We start from the raw sequence: 17,088 nt of genomic DNA on the forward strand, positions 1-17,088 counted from the left end.
CTGAACTCTGGGGCCCATTGGAGACAGGATTGGGTGCATGGCTCTGTCGGGAGTCCCATTCTCGAGAGGGAGCTTGGGGGATTCAGACATCCCCATCACCTCTGCTGACCCGTGTGTGCATGCGTGTGTGTGTGTGTGTGTGCCGGGCCAGTGTGGTGAGCCCTGGGGTCCCTGTGCTTCTGAGTGCATGAATGAGGGAGAGAGGGGGACCAGTGCTGAGAATCTTGGCTCCTGGGAACGGGCTCCCCGTTGGCAGGAGGAACCATCAATTCCTGTGCACCCCAACTGCACCTGCCACTTCCCCAGGGACAGGAGTGGTGGGAGAGCCTTCTCTGCTCTGGGCACTTGGCCCCATACATGCCAGACCAGGGGTCCCAGGCCACCTCCAGCCCCATCTGGACAGCCCCTGCTGCCCTCGGACAAGAGACCCCCAGAAGCAGTCCCCCCGGGGCCATCTCTGGGGACTCGCTGCACCTCTCGCACCCTAGGCTTCATCTTCGTGGGAGATGTGACCCACCGCATGCTCACAGCCACGCAGTACGTGGCCCCCCTGATGGCCAACTTCAACCCCGGCTACTCCGACAATTCCACAGTTGCCTACTTGGACAACGGTGAGATGAGATCTCAGAGTTTAAATCACTCAGCTCCAGCAATCCCTTTGGTCAGGCCCCTTGGAGGGGTCTGAGGCTCAGAGTGGGCAAGGGACTTGCCTGTAGTCCCAAAGCCAGGCAGCTGTTCCACCTTTCTGGGCTCAGTTGACTCATCTGTAAAATGGGTACAAAATGCCTGCTGCCTCCAGGATCTCATGGGATAACATGGCAGTGCCTGGTGCGTAGTGGGGGTCTGTACTATCCCTTACTGTCACCAGGTGGTTCCTCGTGTACCACCTGTCCCGAGAGAAGCAGTATTTCTCCTCTTTCTCCTTTTTGACTCCAGGGGTCCAGGCGGGCAAACAGGAAGGGCGTGTGTTGGGTAAAAGACCATCAGGTCTGCTCTCCAGGGCTGACACGGGGTCCTCCACAGCTTGGGGGCCAGGCTGGTGTTTGAGGGGGTGCCCATTTCCTGCTCCTTTGGATTTGCAAAGTGCTCCCCGCAACCTCAAAGGGAACCGGCCCGTGGCCACTGCGCTGCGGCTGCCTTGCGCAGGGCTCTCCCCGTGCAGCCAGGTCTCCTCCACTCCACTCCGCAGGGACGGTCTTTGTGGTGCAGTGGGACCACGTCTACCTCCAAGGCCGGGAGGACCAGGGCAGCTTCACCTTCCAGGCAGCCCTGCACCGGGACGGCCGCATCGTCTTCGGCTACAAAGAGGTGAGCGGGCTAGCTGCCGGGCTGGCTGGGGCTTGGAGCCTTGCCTGCAGCAGGTGTCTGGAGAGACGCTACAGGGTACCAGGTCCAGGGTTTGGTGCCGAGGGTGCAGCTGGTGACCTGTGGGTCCTGTCCTCTGGGAGCGACAGAAATACTAATGGAGGCTCGCCACTGTGACAAGTGCTCCTAAGGGGAGCCACCAGGTGCTGGTCGAGCCTGGCACAGGGCTCTTCGCTTTGCCAGAGACTGGGGCGGAGGGGTAGGGGAGCTTCTCTGGGGAAAAGACCTGAAATGTGCAAGACGAATAGGAGGTAAGGAAGCAGAGGAGAGTGGGTGTGTTTCAGCAGAGAGGAGGGCGTGCACAAAGGCCCTGTGGCAGGACAGCGCGGGGCTGGAGGGGGAAGTGAGGGGGGCAGGGGAGCCATCAGAATTGCTCTAGAAACAAGGCCACTGCAGCTTTGGAGGAGAGAACAGATTGTTGGGGGCTCGGAGATGCTGGGAGATGAGCTGGGGTCAAGACGCCCGCAGCTTAGATCAGGGAGACGGAGAGAACTGGACGGATTTGAGAGCCACCTAGCAATGACTTAGCTGGATTTGTGGATAGGGGAGGGAGATGAATGAAAGGGTGGGACCCGGGCTGAGCCCCGGCTGTGGCCTGCATGGAGGTGCGGGAAGCCTTGGTTTTGGATGGGACACCGGTGTAGAGGTGTCTTTGGGTCCTCCCAGGGCTGACACTGAGCAGGCTGGTGCCGGGGCTGGGCGGGGAGGGGAAGGCAGGGCTGGCCAGTGTCTTTGGGGTGGACGGAGCTGCTTCTCCCCACCGCAGATCCCCATGTCTGTCCTGGAAATCAGCTCCTCCCAGCACCCCGTGAAAGCGGGCCTGTCAGACGCCTTCATGATCCTCAACCCGGCCCCTGGCGTGCCAGGTGAGTCCCCTCAGTCGGTGGCACCCAGCCAGGTGTGGGGGGGGGGCAGACGGCAGGAGCAGGGGAGGAAAGGAAGCGCAACCAGGCCCCTGTTTCTTCGGCACAGCACGAGGAGTGTTTTTTTCTGCAAAATCGCCGGCAGGAGGCGCTGCTCTGGTTGGTGAGGGGGAGAGAGGCAGAGTCCCTCTCAGCACCTGCTCCACTTGGAAAACCTCCAAAGACCTTCCAGAGCGGGTTTTGAGTCCTCCCAGGTCACAGCGGCTCCCCACCCCAGCAGATAAAAGGAATATCACAAGGTGTCGGGGCAGGAATCCAGCCCCAGCCAGGCCGCTACCTCTGTCCTTTGGCAAATCACAGCCTCTCTCTAGCCTCACTTGCCTCGTCTGTCAAATGGGGCAGTAGCTAGGGGGGTGCGTCTTCCCCCAGCTCTGCCTCCTGCACTGACATTTTAGGGGACCACGGCCCCTGCCCGTGCTCACATGGTTCACGGCCCGGGGAGGCTGCAGGGCTAGGCAGACGCTAGGCTCAGAGCTGCCGAGCTGTGAATACAGCCGTTCCGCAGACCCCAGGCGGCTCCTGGGAGGGGCTCCTGTCTGATTCTCTCCTCTGTGCTAGATGGGGCTGGGAACTTTCTGAACTCGGGCCAGGCTGGGAGAAGGGAGGTGCGCGGGAGCCGCCAGGATGCCCTCATGTGGAGGGGTGAGGCAGCACCGCGCTGTGACGGCTGGGGAAGCCGGGATGCTTGCGTGTGTTGGTGGTGGTGTACAGTCAATACTTGTTTCTGATCCTCTGCTGTGTACCAGGCCACCATGGTCTGGGTTTATTTATTCATTTTAAAAGATTTATTTTGTTTATCTGGAAGGCAGAGTTATATATAAAGAGGGAGACACCGTGAGAGAGGTCTTCCATCCACTGCTTCACTTCCCAAATGGCTGTAACGACCAGAGCTGGGCCACGCTGAAGCCAGGAGCTTCTTCCTGGCTTCCCATGCAGGTGCAGGGGCCCCAAGCACTTGGACCATCCTCCACTCCTTTCCCAGGCCATCAGCAGAGAGCTGGATCGGAAGTAGAGCAGTGGGGTCTCCTGGAGCCGAGGGAAGGGGACTCAGAAGAGCTGGCCTCGCTCTTCCCTGGGCCGGGAGGGGGTCCGCAGAGCCGCCTGCCCTGGGTGCACCTGTGAGCAGAGCGCTGGGGCCCTGCACAGCAGTCTCTCGGTCTCTCTGGCTGCTGGGACAAGCAGAAGTCAGCACCATTTCCCCTGTCCTTTGCTCGAGAAACTCTGTATCTCCTGCCTGGTACCAGAGCGACAGCAGCACAGCAGTGTGAGAAGCGCTGGAGGTCTGGGTGGCGGCTTTATAACGAAGGCTCCGCCCCGCCCCTCGGACAGAGCGACTGCAACACTCGGCCTCCTTAACAGAACCTGCCTTTCTCAGGCCCGCTTGAGTCCAGATGTGTGTCAGAGGCCTCTGCGTCTCTCTGTGTCAGCTGCGGGGCGGAGGTCTCAGCGCCCTGGCGGGGACAGCCGTGCCAGGGAGGAGTGGCTCTGGCCGTTCCCTTCACCTGCCTGCCCTGAGAAAGGACTCTAAAATTGGAGGGTTTGGCTCCCTGTGGGGCTTCCCTCGCTTCCTGTTCTCTGTTTTGCCGCTGCTTTGCTCCCTCTCGCCTCTTCTTCCTCTGCCCTCTGAGCTGAGAGCGCCAGGGGGTCCCTGCGGGGGCTGCAGGTGACTGAATGTGCGATCAAAAGAGCAAAGCAATGAACAGATGCGTGGAGACTGCTCCCCTAGCCATCTTCTGGACTTTACAAAAAAAAAAGATTTATTTATTTACTTGAAAGGCAGAGTTACACAGAGAGAGGAGAGAGAGAGAGAGAGAGAGAGAGGTCTTCCATCTGCTGGTTCACTCCCCAATTAGCAGCAACGGCCGGAGCTACGCCGATCTGAAGCCAGGAACCAGGAGCTTCTTCCAGGTCTCCCAACTGGGTGCAGGGGCCCAAGGACTTGGGCCATCTTCCCAGGCCACAGCAGAGTTGGATCGGAAGAGAGCAGCCGAGACTCAAACCGGCACTGCAGGTGACAGCTTTACCCACTACACCGCAGTGTGGCCCCCTGGACTTTTCTCTTTTTGGAGATTATTTACTTATTTGGAAATCGGAGTTACAGAAAGAGTGGAGAGACAGAGAGATCTTCTGCCTGCTGGTTCACTCCCCAAGTGGTCACATAGGCTGGGGCTGTGCTAGACTGAAGCCAGGAGCTTCATCCAGGCCTCCCATGAGGATGCAGGGGCCCAGACACCTAGGCCATCCTCTGCTGCTTTCCCAGGTGCATTAGCAGGGAGCTGGATCAGAAGTGGAGCAGCTGGGACGTGAACCAGTGCCCATATGGGATGCTGGTGTCACAGGTGGTGGCTTAACCCGCTACACCACAGCGTCGGCCCAGGGACATTTTTAATGCCATTGTCATCTGTGCCAGGGGGAGTCTGTGGCTGGGCCTTTCTGTCTCCGGACTTCTGGTCAAACTGGAGGCTCTCCCAGGTGCAGCTGGTATTGAAATAAGTTCAAGCCAGCGCTATCTCCTGGCTGGACGGCTGGGCGGCAGGGCTTTTGGCGTCTGGCCCTTAGTACTGCCGAGTTGTAGGCTGGAGACAGAGATAAAACAGAAGGTCTCAAACCGCCAGCAGTGTGGCCTGGGGGCTGCCCCCGTCTTGTCCCGGGGAGGATCTGCTAGTCACGGGGATGGGCGTCATCAGCGGCTGAGCCCCAGATGTTGGCGAAGGAATCCACCAGGCGACCGTCTCCGGCGGGCCAGGAGGACTGTGGATTAAGGAATTAAAACAGGCCCACAGCTGTACCCTCCAACACTTGGCAGTTGTTGGGAGCCCATGTTTTCAATTAGAGACGTTTCCACACGCCCACCCTGGCCCCTTCCTGCCACCGCTCTTGTCCTGGCCCTGCTGGCGGAGCCCAGCTCACTGCTCTGTGCCTGGGGCCCCGCCCAGCTCTGCTCCCAGCTTGGCTGGGGGGCTCACCTAGTTCCTGCTGTGAGCTTGCCTTCTTTTTCTTTTCTTTTCCTTTTTTTTTTTTTTTTAAGATTTATTTATTTATTTGAAAGGCAGAGTTACAGAGAGGCAGAGGCAGAGAGAGAGAAACCTTTCTTCTGTTGGTTCATTCCCTAAATGGCCACAATGGCCAGAGCTGCACCAATCCGAAGCCAGGAGCCAGGAGCTTCCTCTGAATTTCCCATGTGGGTGCAGGGGCCCAAGCACTTGAGCCATCTACTGCTTTTCCAGGCCATAGCAGAGAGCTGGAGCAGAAGTGGAGCAGCCGGGACTTGAACCGGCCCCTATATGGTATGCCTGCACCACCAGCAGTGGCTTTACCCACTACGCCACAGCGCAGGCCCCAGTCTTGATAAATTATAATGTGTTATTCAGAATATTATCAGCCCGTGGGTTAATTTTTCTGAATCTCAGCTTCCCCACTTGTGAAGTGAATGGCAGTGAAATCTGATTTTTTAATTAATTATTTATTTGTTGAAAGGCAGAGTTACAGAGGGAAGGGGAAGGGAGAGAGAGAGACAGAGTGAGAAAGGTCTTCCGTCTGTTGGTTCACTACCTAAATGGCCACAACAGCCAGGGCTGGACCAGGCCAAAGCTAGGAGCCTGGAACTCCATTAGCAGGGTGCCGGATCATAAGCTGGGACTCGAACCAGGGCTCCTATGGGATGCCGGCACAGGTGGTGGCTTAACCCACTGTGCCACAGCACCAGCCCTTGAAATTCGACTTCATTCCCTGACAGCTCTCCACCTGGCAAAGCCGTGCCCCCCTCCATCTCTCAGAAAGCTGGTACCTGGCAGTGCTCACCTGGTGGGCGCCTACCTGAGACACTTGCACCCCTCATTCCGCCCACTCCTTCTCACTATTGTCCTAAGGTGTGGCCTGTTCCTTGATCCTGCCTGGGATAGAAGGAAGGGAGAGAAAAGCTTATTACAAAAGATCCAGCTCTGATCAGGAGTCCGCCCGCGTGGTCTCCTCAGTCTCCCCATCTCCTGCTCCGCCCACTCGGCCGGGAGCATCCCGTGACCCCGTGGGTGGCAGATGGAGGCTCTTGGGGACAGGGCCATGGGTGGTGCTGGCCTTGCAGGCACAGGCTCCCCGATGCTGACTCCTATTTAGTCTTCACAGGCCCCCAAAGCCAGAGCAGCTTTTCACTGCTCAGGATGATGGCCCAAGGTTTTGGGGGCCCAGGGGTCCGCCGTGAACCTGCAGCTGGGCACCGCCGTGTGGCGGAGAAAAACTCGCTTTGGTGCCAGGCCAGCTGGGTTCAATTCTGAGTTCAGTAGGAGGGCGCAATTCCAAGACTGAGGATGAAGAAATGATGGGATGCAGCTGAGAGCCTGCTCAGCACTGGATGCTCTCCTAGATTCTTCACACTGGGGTGGGGGGGGGGTGTCAAGGCTGCCTCAGGACCCTCCCTTCCATGGAAGCCCCGCCCCCTTAGAGCTTTTGCTGCAAACCAGCTGAGTGAAAGACTTACTGTCCCCACCTGCTCTGAGATGGCCGATTCAAACCGGCTTACCCAGGAACGGGGCACGCTGGGGAACACTGAAGTGGCCCCACAACCCAAAGAATAGCCAGCTGAATAACCGGGAAGTGGGCTCCAGGCCAGGTCCCTGGACTCCGGAACCTGGAACACCCCCCACACCCCACCCCGGCAGCACTTCCTGCTTCTCTCTCTCTCTTCCTGCATCTTCTCAGCTTCCCTATCAGAGAGCGGAAAAGTCCCAGGGTAGCTCTCTGATTGGTGCAGCTCACATCTGATGCCCAACCCCGGACCAATCGCTGTTTGGCCAGGGAGGCGGGATCCTGAAAAAAGATTTGGCTCTGATGCAGAGCCAAAGGGAATACTGTTTCCAGATGTGCCTGTGGTGGGCGGGCCACTGGGCAAGCCACACACGGCGTGGCCCTTTCCCCAGGAGAAACCAAATTGCAAAGCTCTGTGACCGCTGGCTGTGTGCCTTCCAGAGCGGAAGGACAGCGGCCCCAGTCCAGGTGGTGTGGCGGCGCAGTGGGAGGTGCCAGGGCACCCCAGCTGCTGTTTTGGGAAGCGCATTTTCATCTGCAATTCCAGTTTTTCCTCGAAAGGGGCTATGGCAGTTGTTTCTGTCTTCCCACTTCACAGACAAGGACCTGAGGCTCAAATGAGTTGCCTCCGGGTGTCCAGCGAGCCAGAAGCAGACCTTGAACTCAGGTCTCTCGACTCAGGTCCTGTAGGAAGTTTCTGCGGGGACCTGGACAGAGCTCAAGCCTGGCTCTCGGCCTGACCCTTGCTCAAGTCTCCACCCGGGAGGGGGTGGTGGGGCATGTGGTCAACAGGTGCAAAGGTCCGCCTGTCCAGCTGCACATGTGCAGAGCGCTCACTGCGGGTCAAGTTCAGGACCAGAGACTCACAGTGTCACACCCCCCACCCTCCACACAGAGCCTCATGTCCACACAGTGTAGTGAGTGCAGGGGGAGGAGGGCCCTGGTCTGAGTGCTGGACAAGGAGGGCTGCTCAGAGGAAGTAGCCCTTGTGCTGGATCTGTGAGGGTGGGCCAGATGAGGGGAGACAGGCTGGAAGAGCATGATGGGTGAAGGGAACAGCAGCTGTGAAGGCACAGAGGCATGGGGAAGCATGGGGTCTCCTGTGTCCTGGCCCCAGGGGCAGCCAGGCCCCTGCACTGAGCAGGTCGCCCTCCTCAAGGTCCACCCCACCCTCCTGTCTCTGCAGAGCCAGCATCATCACCCCAGGGTGCTGGGCTTGCTTCTCGCCCTCCATAGCTTCGTCCTAACCCCTGGCCAGGCACCAAGTCCAGGCCTCAGTGGCTGTGTCAGGCTGTGACGTCGGGCTGTGCTTCCCTTTTAGAATCTCAGCGAAGAACCATCTTTGAATACCACCGCGTGGAGCTGGACCCCAGCCAGATCACCAGCACGTCGGCCGTGGAGTTCACCCCGTTGCCCAGTGAGTAGGGGCAGTGCGGGTGCAGGTCCCAGGCTCGTCACTGACCCAGTGGGGCACAGCCACCTCACTTCGCATATGTCACATGGGGCCCCCTCCCAGAGCTGGCAGGGGGCCAAGACACGCGCAGGCAGGGTTGAGCTGTGACACTGAGCGGTGGGTCCCGGGCCGGGGTGTGGTGTGTGCCTGAGATAGGACGACACTCTGGGTATTAACCCAGAGCTGAAAGCTGGGAAGGAGGGGGCTTGAGGTCACTCAGCCCGAGCCCCCGGGGGCAGCCACTGGGATGGAAGTGATCCCAAGTCTGTCATCGTCACTGTCTCCATTGAGGTGTGGCAGGACAGTGGGGGCAGTGAGGGGAGGACAGCACCCCCACTCGCATCTTTCAGAGGATTGGGCTTCCTCTGCCTGCTTTCTGTGGGGCTTCTCACCTCTCTCCTCTCTTCCCCGGGGGCGGGGGGGGGGGCAGGGAGAGGAGGAGGAGGAGGGGCCGCCTCCATCGAGGCTGGACGCCTGAGAGCACTGGTGAGCGCAGACGCCAGTCCCAGCACGTGGACACAGCCACATTTAGGAGCAAGGACGTCTGAGGACAGGGCTGGGGCTGGGGCAGAAGCAGTGAGCCGCCCTGGGAGTGCGTTTCTGGGACACCGGCTGGGCGTTGGAGCCTCCCCTCCCCTCCCCTCCCCTCCCCTCCCCTCCCCTCCCACTTTATGTGTATGCAGCGCCATGAAGGACGTCAGAGGACAGTGTAAAGGTTAGCAGATGTTCGGGCTGCTCAGGGCCTCTGTGCTTGTTAAATTTAAAAAAAAATTGTTGACTTATTTGAAAGACAGAGAGAGAGGCATACAGACAGACAAAAGGCGTGTTTTCCCCTCATTCACTCCCCAAATAGCAGGGTTGGGCCAGGCTGAAGCCAGGAGCCAAGAACTCCATCCAGATCTTCCCTGTGGATGTCAGGATGTTCCCAGCTCCTTGGGCCATCACCTGCTGCTTCCCAGGCACCCGTTAGCTGGAAGCTGGAACTGAGCGCAGAGCTGGAACCTGGCCCAGGCACTCTGATAAGGGAAGCAGCGTCATTTTGACACTTGTTGATTTTATTTATCTAAAAGGCAGAGCAAGGGGCCTGCATTGTGGGCCTGTGATGCAGACATCCCATATGGGCACGAGTTCGAGTCCCGACTGCTCCACTTCAATGCAGCTCCCTGCTGGTGCACATGGGAAAGCAGTGAAAGATGGCCCAAGTGCCCTGCCAGTCATGTGGGAGACCTGGAGGAAGTCCCTGGCTCCCGGCTTTGGCCCAGCCTAGCCCCAGACGTTGTAGCTATTTGGGGAGTGAACCAGCAGATGGAAGGGCTGGCTGTCTGTCTCTCTCTCTCTCTCTGTAACTCTGCCTTTCAAATGAATAAACAAATCTTTTTTTTTTTTTAATTAAAAATAAAAGGCACAGCAATACAGAGAGATCTTCCATCTGGTGGTTTACTCTCCCAATGCCTGCAACAGCCGGGGCTGGGCCAGGCCGAAGCCGGGAAACTGAAGCTCCATCCGGGTCTCCCACATGGACTGGGCACTCAGGTTCTTGATCTGTTTCCCAGGGTGCACATTGCAGCAATCTGGATAGGCAGCAGAGGTGGGACTCGATCCCACACTCCGATGGGGAAGGTGATTTCCCGGTGGCGGATTAACCTGTGTGCCAAACGCTCACCCTGTTTCAGGAGTTCTGGTCCTGGCTGGTTGGGCCGGAGCCTGTTAAGGGACCTCCAGAGTCCCTGGCAGTGGCCAAGCTGTCGATGCAGCTGGTGGGGGAGGAGCAGCCAGTGAGCCCGGCCCTGAGACAACTCTGCATCCCTTGGTTTCCCGTTGACTTTTTGGTGTGGGGAGGATTTATCCGAGATGCTCGTCTCCAAGCCATCACGCTCCTCATTCCCTCTACACCAGCACCTCTTCCAGCAGAGATCCTTGCAAAGAGAGGCCTGGGGTGACGGTGGGGGCTGAGGCAGGGGGAGGCCACAGGGGAACCTCAAGGCTGAGCTCTAGGCTCCGCAGATCCTGGTTCAAACCCATTCCTGCCCCCTCTTAGAGCCACAACTGTCTCCAAGCCTGGTGTCCCTTTTCTGGAATGTGGGGACACCAAGAGCACCTGGGGTCAGCAGCCACTGCCAGGTGCCGCCCTGAGCCCTGCCCTGTACGCTTGGGGCCGTGTGGCTGGAGAGTGGTTATCCCCAGGCCCAGGGCGCGAGGGACCTGTCTGGCTGCTTATTCCCGCCCATGGCTTCCCACGCCCCCTGCCAGGGCCTGCAACACCATAGCAGACACAGGACGGGGTGCCCACAGAGGGCCTGGAGGTGGCCACGGGGCCCACGACAGCCTCTCCGCTGCTCACCTGGCCCCCCGCTGCCTCATGGGATTCTTGAGAGGAATGAGTACACGAGTGGTCACAGCAAGGCGCGTGCCTGGGCCTCCCTGGGTGTCATTTCTTCCTCGCAGCCAGCCTACCAGGCAGCACGAATCCCAGATATGGTCCCCGTGCTGGGCACCCCAGCTCCAGACTTGTTCATCCTCATCTCTGCTCCCTTAACCCTCTGACCTGTAAAAGTCGCTTTCAACCCTGTGGCTGTAGGAAACCTCGCCGGCGGTCGGGGGAGCCCCCACATCCAGCACTCTGGGACCTTCCTCCAGAGACCTCAGCAGAGGCCTGTGGTTACCTTGTCTGATACTCGCTGAGTGTCTGTCTCCTGTGCGGCTCTGTGCCCCAAGAAGGCGCGGGTCGGGCCCTGCTGGGGGTGCCCGGCTCCAGCTCAAGGTCTGCGCCCCTGGTGATGAAGGAAAGGGAGGGGTAGGGCAGACTCAGAGGAGGCCGCACGAATGAGCTCAAAGGTCCTGCGAAATCAGAGGGCCGAGGATCTAGGAGCTGCACCCCTGGGGCGCGCGCTGAGCGACCCCTGCCTGCCTTCTCTCTTGCAGCCTGCCTGCAGCATCGGAGCTGTGACGCCTGCATGGCCTCGGACCTGAACTTCAACTGCAGCTGGTGCCACGTCCTGCAGAGGTTTGTGCCCAGGGCAGGCGGGGGTGACACAGCCCACTCTGACCTCAGGCCCCGTTGCCCACAGTCTGCCCACATGAGGGTGGCCCCGACCTTAGGGCAAGAAGGGCGCGGAGGAGAGCTTCTCCCCGAGGCTTGTGCCTGGCCAAGGTGTCAAAGTGGCAGGGCGTGGCCCTGGTGTGGGGCAGGGCGTGGCCTTGGTGATGGAAAGACAGTGCAGCGGTTCCAGCTGGGGAGGGCAGGGTTTATCTAGAGCCAGCGCTACTCAGAGTCCCGGAGTCCCTGAGAACCCCTGGTCAGTGGGCAGATCCGTCCCAGCCCCTCTGTATCAAGCTCTCAGGGAGAGAGCCCAGGAATCTGCCCATCTGCCAACAAGTGTGACAACTGCCAGCTTAAGGCAGGGGTGACCCAAAGGGCCACTGCCACCAGGCCAGAGCCCCATGACCCCCGAACAGCACCTTGAGGTCTTTCTTGGGCTAAGGCAGTGTTTCCTGGAAACCAGGCGTGGGCGCTGCAGGCATGGTGCAAGGCTGGGCTGGGGCGGGGGGCGGGGCACGCTCAGCTGTCTTGGCCGTGTTTTGGAAACTCTGGGTGAGATTTGATTTCAAGGATAAAGTCCTTAAATGCAACTGCTCTTCCACTCCTTGCTTCGAATCATTTCCTCACAGACTGGGCTCCTGGCTTCAAGCTCTTCCTCTGTTCAAGATAAATAAATGGCGGGAGGGGAGAAAATAAAGCAATTGCTTTGGGGACCAGCGTTCTCGTGAGAGTGGAAAACCTTGGGAATTACCAGAGCCCTTAAGGTGATCCTGCAAATTGCAAAATGAGAGTCTCCGAGCTCCCAGGCAGCTGGCGTGCGCCTGTCAGCGTTCCCTTTGCTCCTCACCAACTCCGGGGCAGAAATAGCTCTGGTCCTGACCGGCAGCCCGCCCCGCACAGGGCTGGGAGGAGGGGGCGGACGCTTGGCGGGCCTTCGAGGTGCTCTTCCACCAGCTGGGCCTCTGTTCACTCTCCTGGGCCTCAGTTTGTTTGCCCTGTGGAATGGGCTGAGGCTGTCACTGAGGGCGATGTGGTAAGGAATGCGCCATTATTTTTTTTTAATGAGATATTTTCCTTTTTTTTCCCCTAAAGATTTGTTTTATTTATATGAGAGACAGAGTTACAGAAAAAGGTAGAGACAGAGAGAGAGAGAGAAAAGTCTTCTATCCGCTGGTTCACTCTCCAAATGGTCACAATGGCTGGAGCTGAGCTGATCCGAAGCCAGGAGCCAGGAGCTCCTTCCAGGTTTCCCACACCAGCACAGGGACCCAAGGACTTGGGCCATCTTTTATTGCTTTCCCAGGTCATCAGCAGGGAGCTGGACGGGAGGTGGAGCAGTTGGGACTCGACCTGGCACCCACATGGAATGCTGGCACTGCAGGCCAGGGCTTTAACCCATAGTGCCACAATGTCGGCCCCCAGTGCACCTTTATTTGAACCCCTCCAATAGCACACAGCATTTCTACAGAGCTCTCAGGGATCTTCATGTGAAAGGCACAAAGTCACCTGCAGGGGGCTTGTTAAAATGCAGATCCCTGGGGCCCGTCTCAACCCACTGAACATGACCCTCCGGCACCCAGGTCCCCAGGACCTGGTTTCTGGAGCCGTCCATCGCGTGCACTTTCAAATGTGGGACTTGGGCCTCAGCGACGGGAGGTAACCAGGATGAGCTACAAGCCCTGGGATCCTGGGGCCGGCTGCCACCGCATGACTCAGGCCCCAGCTCAGCCGAGCCACGGGAAACTGCAGAATGGGTCAGGGGCAAGCAAAAGGCGCACAGCCATGTGACCCCCATGTACTGTGCTCGCCCGGCTCAGAGACCATGTGACTTGGTCAGGGCTAGGGGGCGGGGCCTGTGCCTTTGCTGTGGTTACGTCAGCCGTGGCCAACCACAGTGCAGATGCACCCCTGTCAGAGGGGCCACGGCTGGAGGCCTGGCCCAGGGCCCCTCCTTGCTAGCTCTCCAGAGTCTCAGCTCCACTAGAGAGCTAAAACCAGGTCCCTCAAAGCCAGGGGGCGGGGCAGGCATTTGGCACATGGTTAAGCTCTCCGGGGGACACAGCATCCCACGTCAGAGAGCCTGGATTCAAGTTCTAGCTCCACTTCAGATTCATACTTTCTGTTGGCGCACACCCTGGAAGACAGCAGTGATGGCTCAAGTCCTTGGGTCCCTGGCACCCGCATGGGAGACCGGGATGGAGTTCCAGGCTCCTGGCTTCAGCCTGGCCCAGCGCTAGCTGTTGTGGGCATTTGGGAAGTGACCTAGTAGATGGAAGATCTCTCTCTCTCTCTCTCTCTCTCTCTCTCTCTCTCTCTGCCTTTCAAATAAAATAACAATAAAGAAAAAATTTTTAAAAATAGACAGCAAGGCCGGGTCTGTGAGGCTGCCTGACGTGGGCGCTTCCACCCACAGCTGCTTTCAATCCATGGCTCCCTGCTCCCCGCCCCTCCCCGCCCTGCCCCCACCCCAGCCCTCCCAGGGCTCCCCTCCCTGCTGGGGCTGGGGCTGATTTGCACACGCGCATCTTCAGGTCAGTCATCTTAACACTGCATCCCTCGGATCCAGCCTGGAGTCCCCGGCGACCTCAGCCCAGCGTCAGCTCCAGGAAGTAGGGTCGTGGTGAGGGTCCCAGGAGGTGGCCTGGGGCAGTGCAGCTGGTATTCAGGAGAGGCTTAGTTAAGCGGCCATTTCTCACGCCCTTGTTTGAATCAGGGCTTAGGATGAGCTGCTTAAATCTACAGCAAAAGCTCCATCCATGAAAGAATCTGCTTGATCTGCGAGAAACGTGAGTTCTCAGCTCCAGGAGTCGCCGTCGCCATCCCCCAAAGTCACAGCCAAGGAGGTGCGTGTGGCTGGGGGCCTTTGGCCATCGCAGCAGCCAGCAGCCGCAGGCGCCCCGGAGGCACCTTCAGGGGGAAGGACTGGCAGGCAGTGCCCCGGGAGCTCAGCCCTCCCGGCAGGTGTGGTGGTGCCGTGCAGCGCTAACTTCAGCACTGCTTCAGCCTGCGTGGCTCCACGTGGTTCTTCCCGCACCCTTGTCCCTGAGCTTGCAGGGGGCTGGGCCGAGACCCCTGGTGCTGATGAGGAGCAGAGAAACCCTCTCTTCATCCTCACGCCTCCTCCTCTTCCCTGGGGAAGCGCGTGGTGTCTTCCAGCCCTGCTGAGCTGCTCAGCGTCCCCCCTACCTGGAGACCCTGGTCAGCCTGGTCCCTGCCAGACCCTGGGGGGACCCTGGTCTCTGCCCTTCAGCCATCGCACGGGGACAGGTAGCTGAGATTGTGGACACCCACCTCAACCAAGCCCCTCCCTCACAAGTTCATACACCACCACCCCACCCCCCCGCAACTATGAGGGAGGGAGCCAGCCTTGTGAGCGAGCTGGGCTTCCTCCCACTGGGACCACAGTGTGGTTCCCTGCTGACTCAACACACAGGCAGCGGGCTGTACCGGTCTCACAGGTCAGGCAGTGCAGCCGGTGCCCTGTGCACACCTCTAGGCAGTGGGCTCAGGAGGGCGAGGAAGCCCCAGACACCATCCACTCCTGCTGGGGAAGGAGGAGAGGGGCAGGAAGGTCTGACTGCTGGTCCCACGGCTGCCCAGTGCCCGGGACGCCTGCCCGTGGACACCCCACTGCCGGCAGCTCAGCCCCTCTCCTTACAGAGCAGGGGAAGGAAGGGGGCGGCTTCTGTCTGTCCCCTCACACCTCTGATCTTTTGGTCTCCGCAGATGCTCCAGTGGCTTTGACCGCTACCGCCAGGAGTGGCTGGCCTACGGCTGTGCCCAGGAGGTGAGAGGCTGGAGCAGGGCCAGGCGGGCTGCCAGCGGCCCCTCTCCTCAAGCTGCCCTTAGCCCTCTGTGACAGTAAGGATGCACCTGCCCAGGCTCCAGCCCTCTGGCTTTCCAGGAAGCAATCATCCTGGAAGTGAGGCTGCACCTGCCACTTAGACTCCCACGTAAGGTCCTTCTCACTGCTAGAATTTTCCAGAACACCCAGCGCTGGGATTCTGGGTGGGGTGCCTCCAGTGCTCACCCCTTATGGCGGCATAGCCACTTCCATTCATCCACGGCTGTGTTTTCCCTGCCTTCCTCTGGGTCTTCTTGCTATGCCAGTGCGCATGTGCCAAGCTCCTGGCTGTGGGCGGCCCTACACTCGCTCTTGTTTAACATGCCCCCAGAAGGGAGCCCTCTGTCCCCTTTCATCAGAGGGGAAACTGAGACTCAGAGTAGCTGAACGACTTGGCCGGCATCTCACAGCTGGACCGGGCCAGGCCCGGCGTTTGACCGCAAACCTCCCAGGCCTTTCCCGCCTTTCCCACATACTCACCACAGCCTGCTTTGCTCACCCCGTGAGCTGGCTTTTGCTGGCTAGCGTCTGCCATTGGCTGTCGATGAAGGTCCAGAGCTGCTCTGTTTATTGGTCACCAGTGCCTCAGCTCCCTCCTCCAGACAGGGTTTGAAGCAGCCCATTGGTCAGCGGCCCTGCCAGCCAGGAGGCTTCCAGGCTGAAGCGGGAGGTGGTCACACGCGTACAGGGCCTGCACTGGTGCAGGAAGCAGCCCGGGCCTCTCTTGCAGGCCGAGGGCAGGACGTGCGAGGACTTCCAGGACGAGGATCACTACTCGGCTTCCCCCGCCGGCTCCTCCAGCCCCTTGGATGGAGACCTCACCACCACCACCTCCTCCCTGTTTGTGGACAGCCTCACTCCAGAAGGTAAGGCCTGAGCCTGGGTGAGAGCGGGCGAGCCCTGGGGAGAGACTGCCCAGGCCCTCGCTGCCCCTCGCTGCGGTGGCCTCCGAGACAGGTGAGGGGCTGGGGCTCGGAGACAGGAGCCGATCTGCTGCCGCCCAGGGTGCACATTGACGGGAGGCTGAAGTCGGAAACAGAACCGGACTCAAGCCCAGGAGCCCTGATATAGGATGCAGGCTTCTGTGCAGGGGTTAAGATGCTGCCATGCGGGTCTCACTAACTCGCCCCTCCGTCCTTTCTCTTTGAAGATGACACCAAGCTGAATCCCTACGCAGCAGGAGACGGTGAGTGCAGACCTGCTGCCTCTGGGGCCACTCTCTCTCCTGCCACCAGAGGGCGCCGCAGCCGGTGGGCCTTTCTTTGTGATGGAGAGGAAGGAGGGACACAGCCTGAGCACCCAGACCTCCTGCCTGGCGGGCACAGCCCCCTTCGCAGCCCCTCTGCCTATCCACACTGGCTGCCATGAAAGGCGTGGGAGGAAGAGGAAGGGCTGAGCCGATGGCTGGTGGGGCTTGTGGCCATCACTGTTCACATCAAGTTCCCTTCCGGTCCCAGCTTGGGTTAGCAGAGAATACATAGAAGTTGTCCAAAACAGAAGGTGCCAGAATGTGGGGTTGCCCCAGCCCACCCCCCCCCGATGACCCGGATGGCGAGTGGCCGTCTCCCCTGGCCAGGCCCTTGCTGCAGACACCCTGAGAGTGGGAACGGGAACGCGCTGCCTCCAGAGCTGCATGCTACCTGGGGTGCCTGCGGGAGGTGTGGTTATTAACGCTGCACGGTGTGACTGCATCTCTTACCAAGCTGCAGCCATGGCTCTTTGGGTCTGTGTGGATGCTGGGTGCTGGCTGGGCCCCGGGGCCCCTGGCTCTCCATCACAGCAGCTGAATCCCTGGCTGTCTGCGTGCTGATTGGCAGCCAGATCTGATGTGAGGTCTAGGTTGGGGCCTGTCTCTCAGCTGCGCCCCCTGTTGGCAGGTCGAGGCATGGGCTGCTCGCCAAAATCTGGGAATATTTCTTTCCTGGGCTTTCTCTGCTCACAG

General features: G+C 59.6%; 1 protein-coding gene across 2 annotated transcripts in view; it reads left to right on the forward strand.

Annotated features, from left to right (window-relative positions):
* PLXDC1 (plexin domain containing 1) overlaps nt 1-17,088 on the forward strand; it is a 40,126-nt gene that overhangs the window by 17,399 nt on the left and 5,639 nt on the right. The window contains exons 5-12 of one of the 2 annotated variants that reach the window (XM_062215992.1): nt 489-611; nt 1,190-1,308; nt 2,132-2,231; nt 8,131-8,226; nt 11,185-11,266; nt 15,029-15,089; nt 15,877-16,012; nt 16,297-16,332. In XM_062215992.1, coding sequence (XP_062071976.1) covers nt 489-611; nt 1,190-1,308; nt 2,132-2,231; nt 8,131-8,226; nt 11,185-11,266; nt 15,029-15,089; nt 15,877-16,012; nt 16,297-16,332 — 753 coding nt within the window. The remainder of the gene's footprint in view (nt 1-488; nt 612-1,189; nt 1,309-2,131; nt 2,232-8,130; nt 8,227-11,184; nt 11,267-15,028; nt 15,090-15,876; nt 16,013-16,296; nt 16,333-17,088) is intronic. The other variant, XM_062215993.1, reaches the window with a different exon arrangement.

The sequence above is a fragment of the Lepus europaeus genome, chromosome 18 (genome assembly GCF_033115175.1).
Source record: "Lepus europaeus isolate LE1 chromosome 18, mLepTim1.pri, whole genome shotgun sequence".
NCBI lineage: Eukaryota > Metazoa > Chordata > Mammalia > Lagomorpha > Leporidae > Lepus > Lepus europaeus.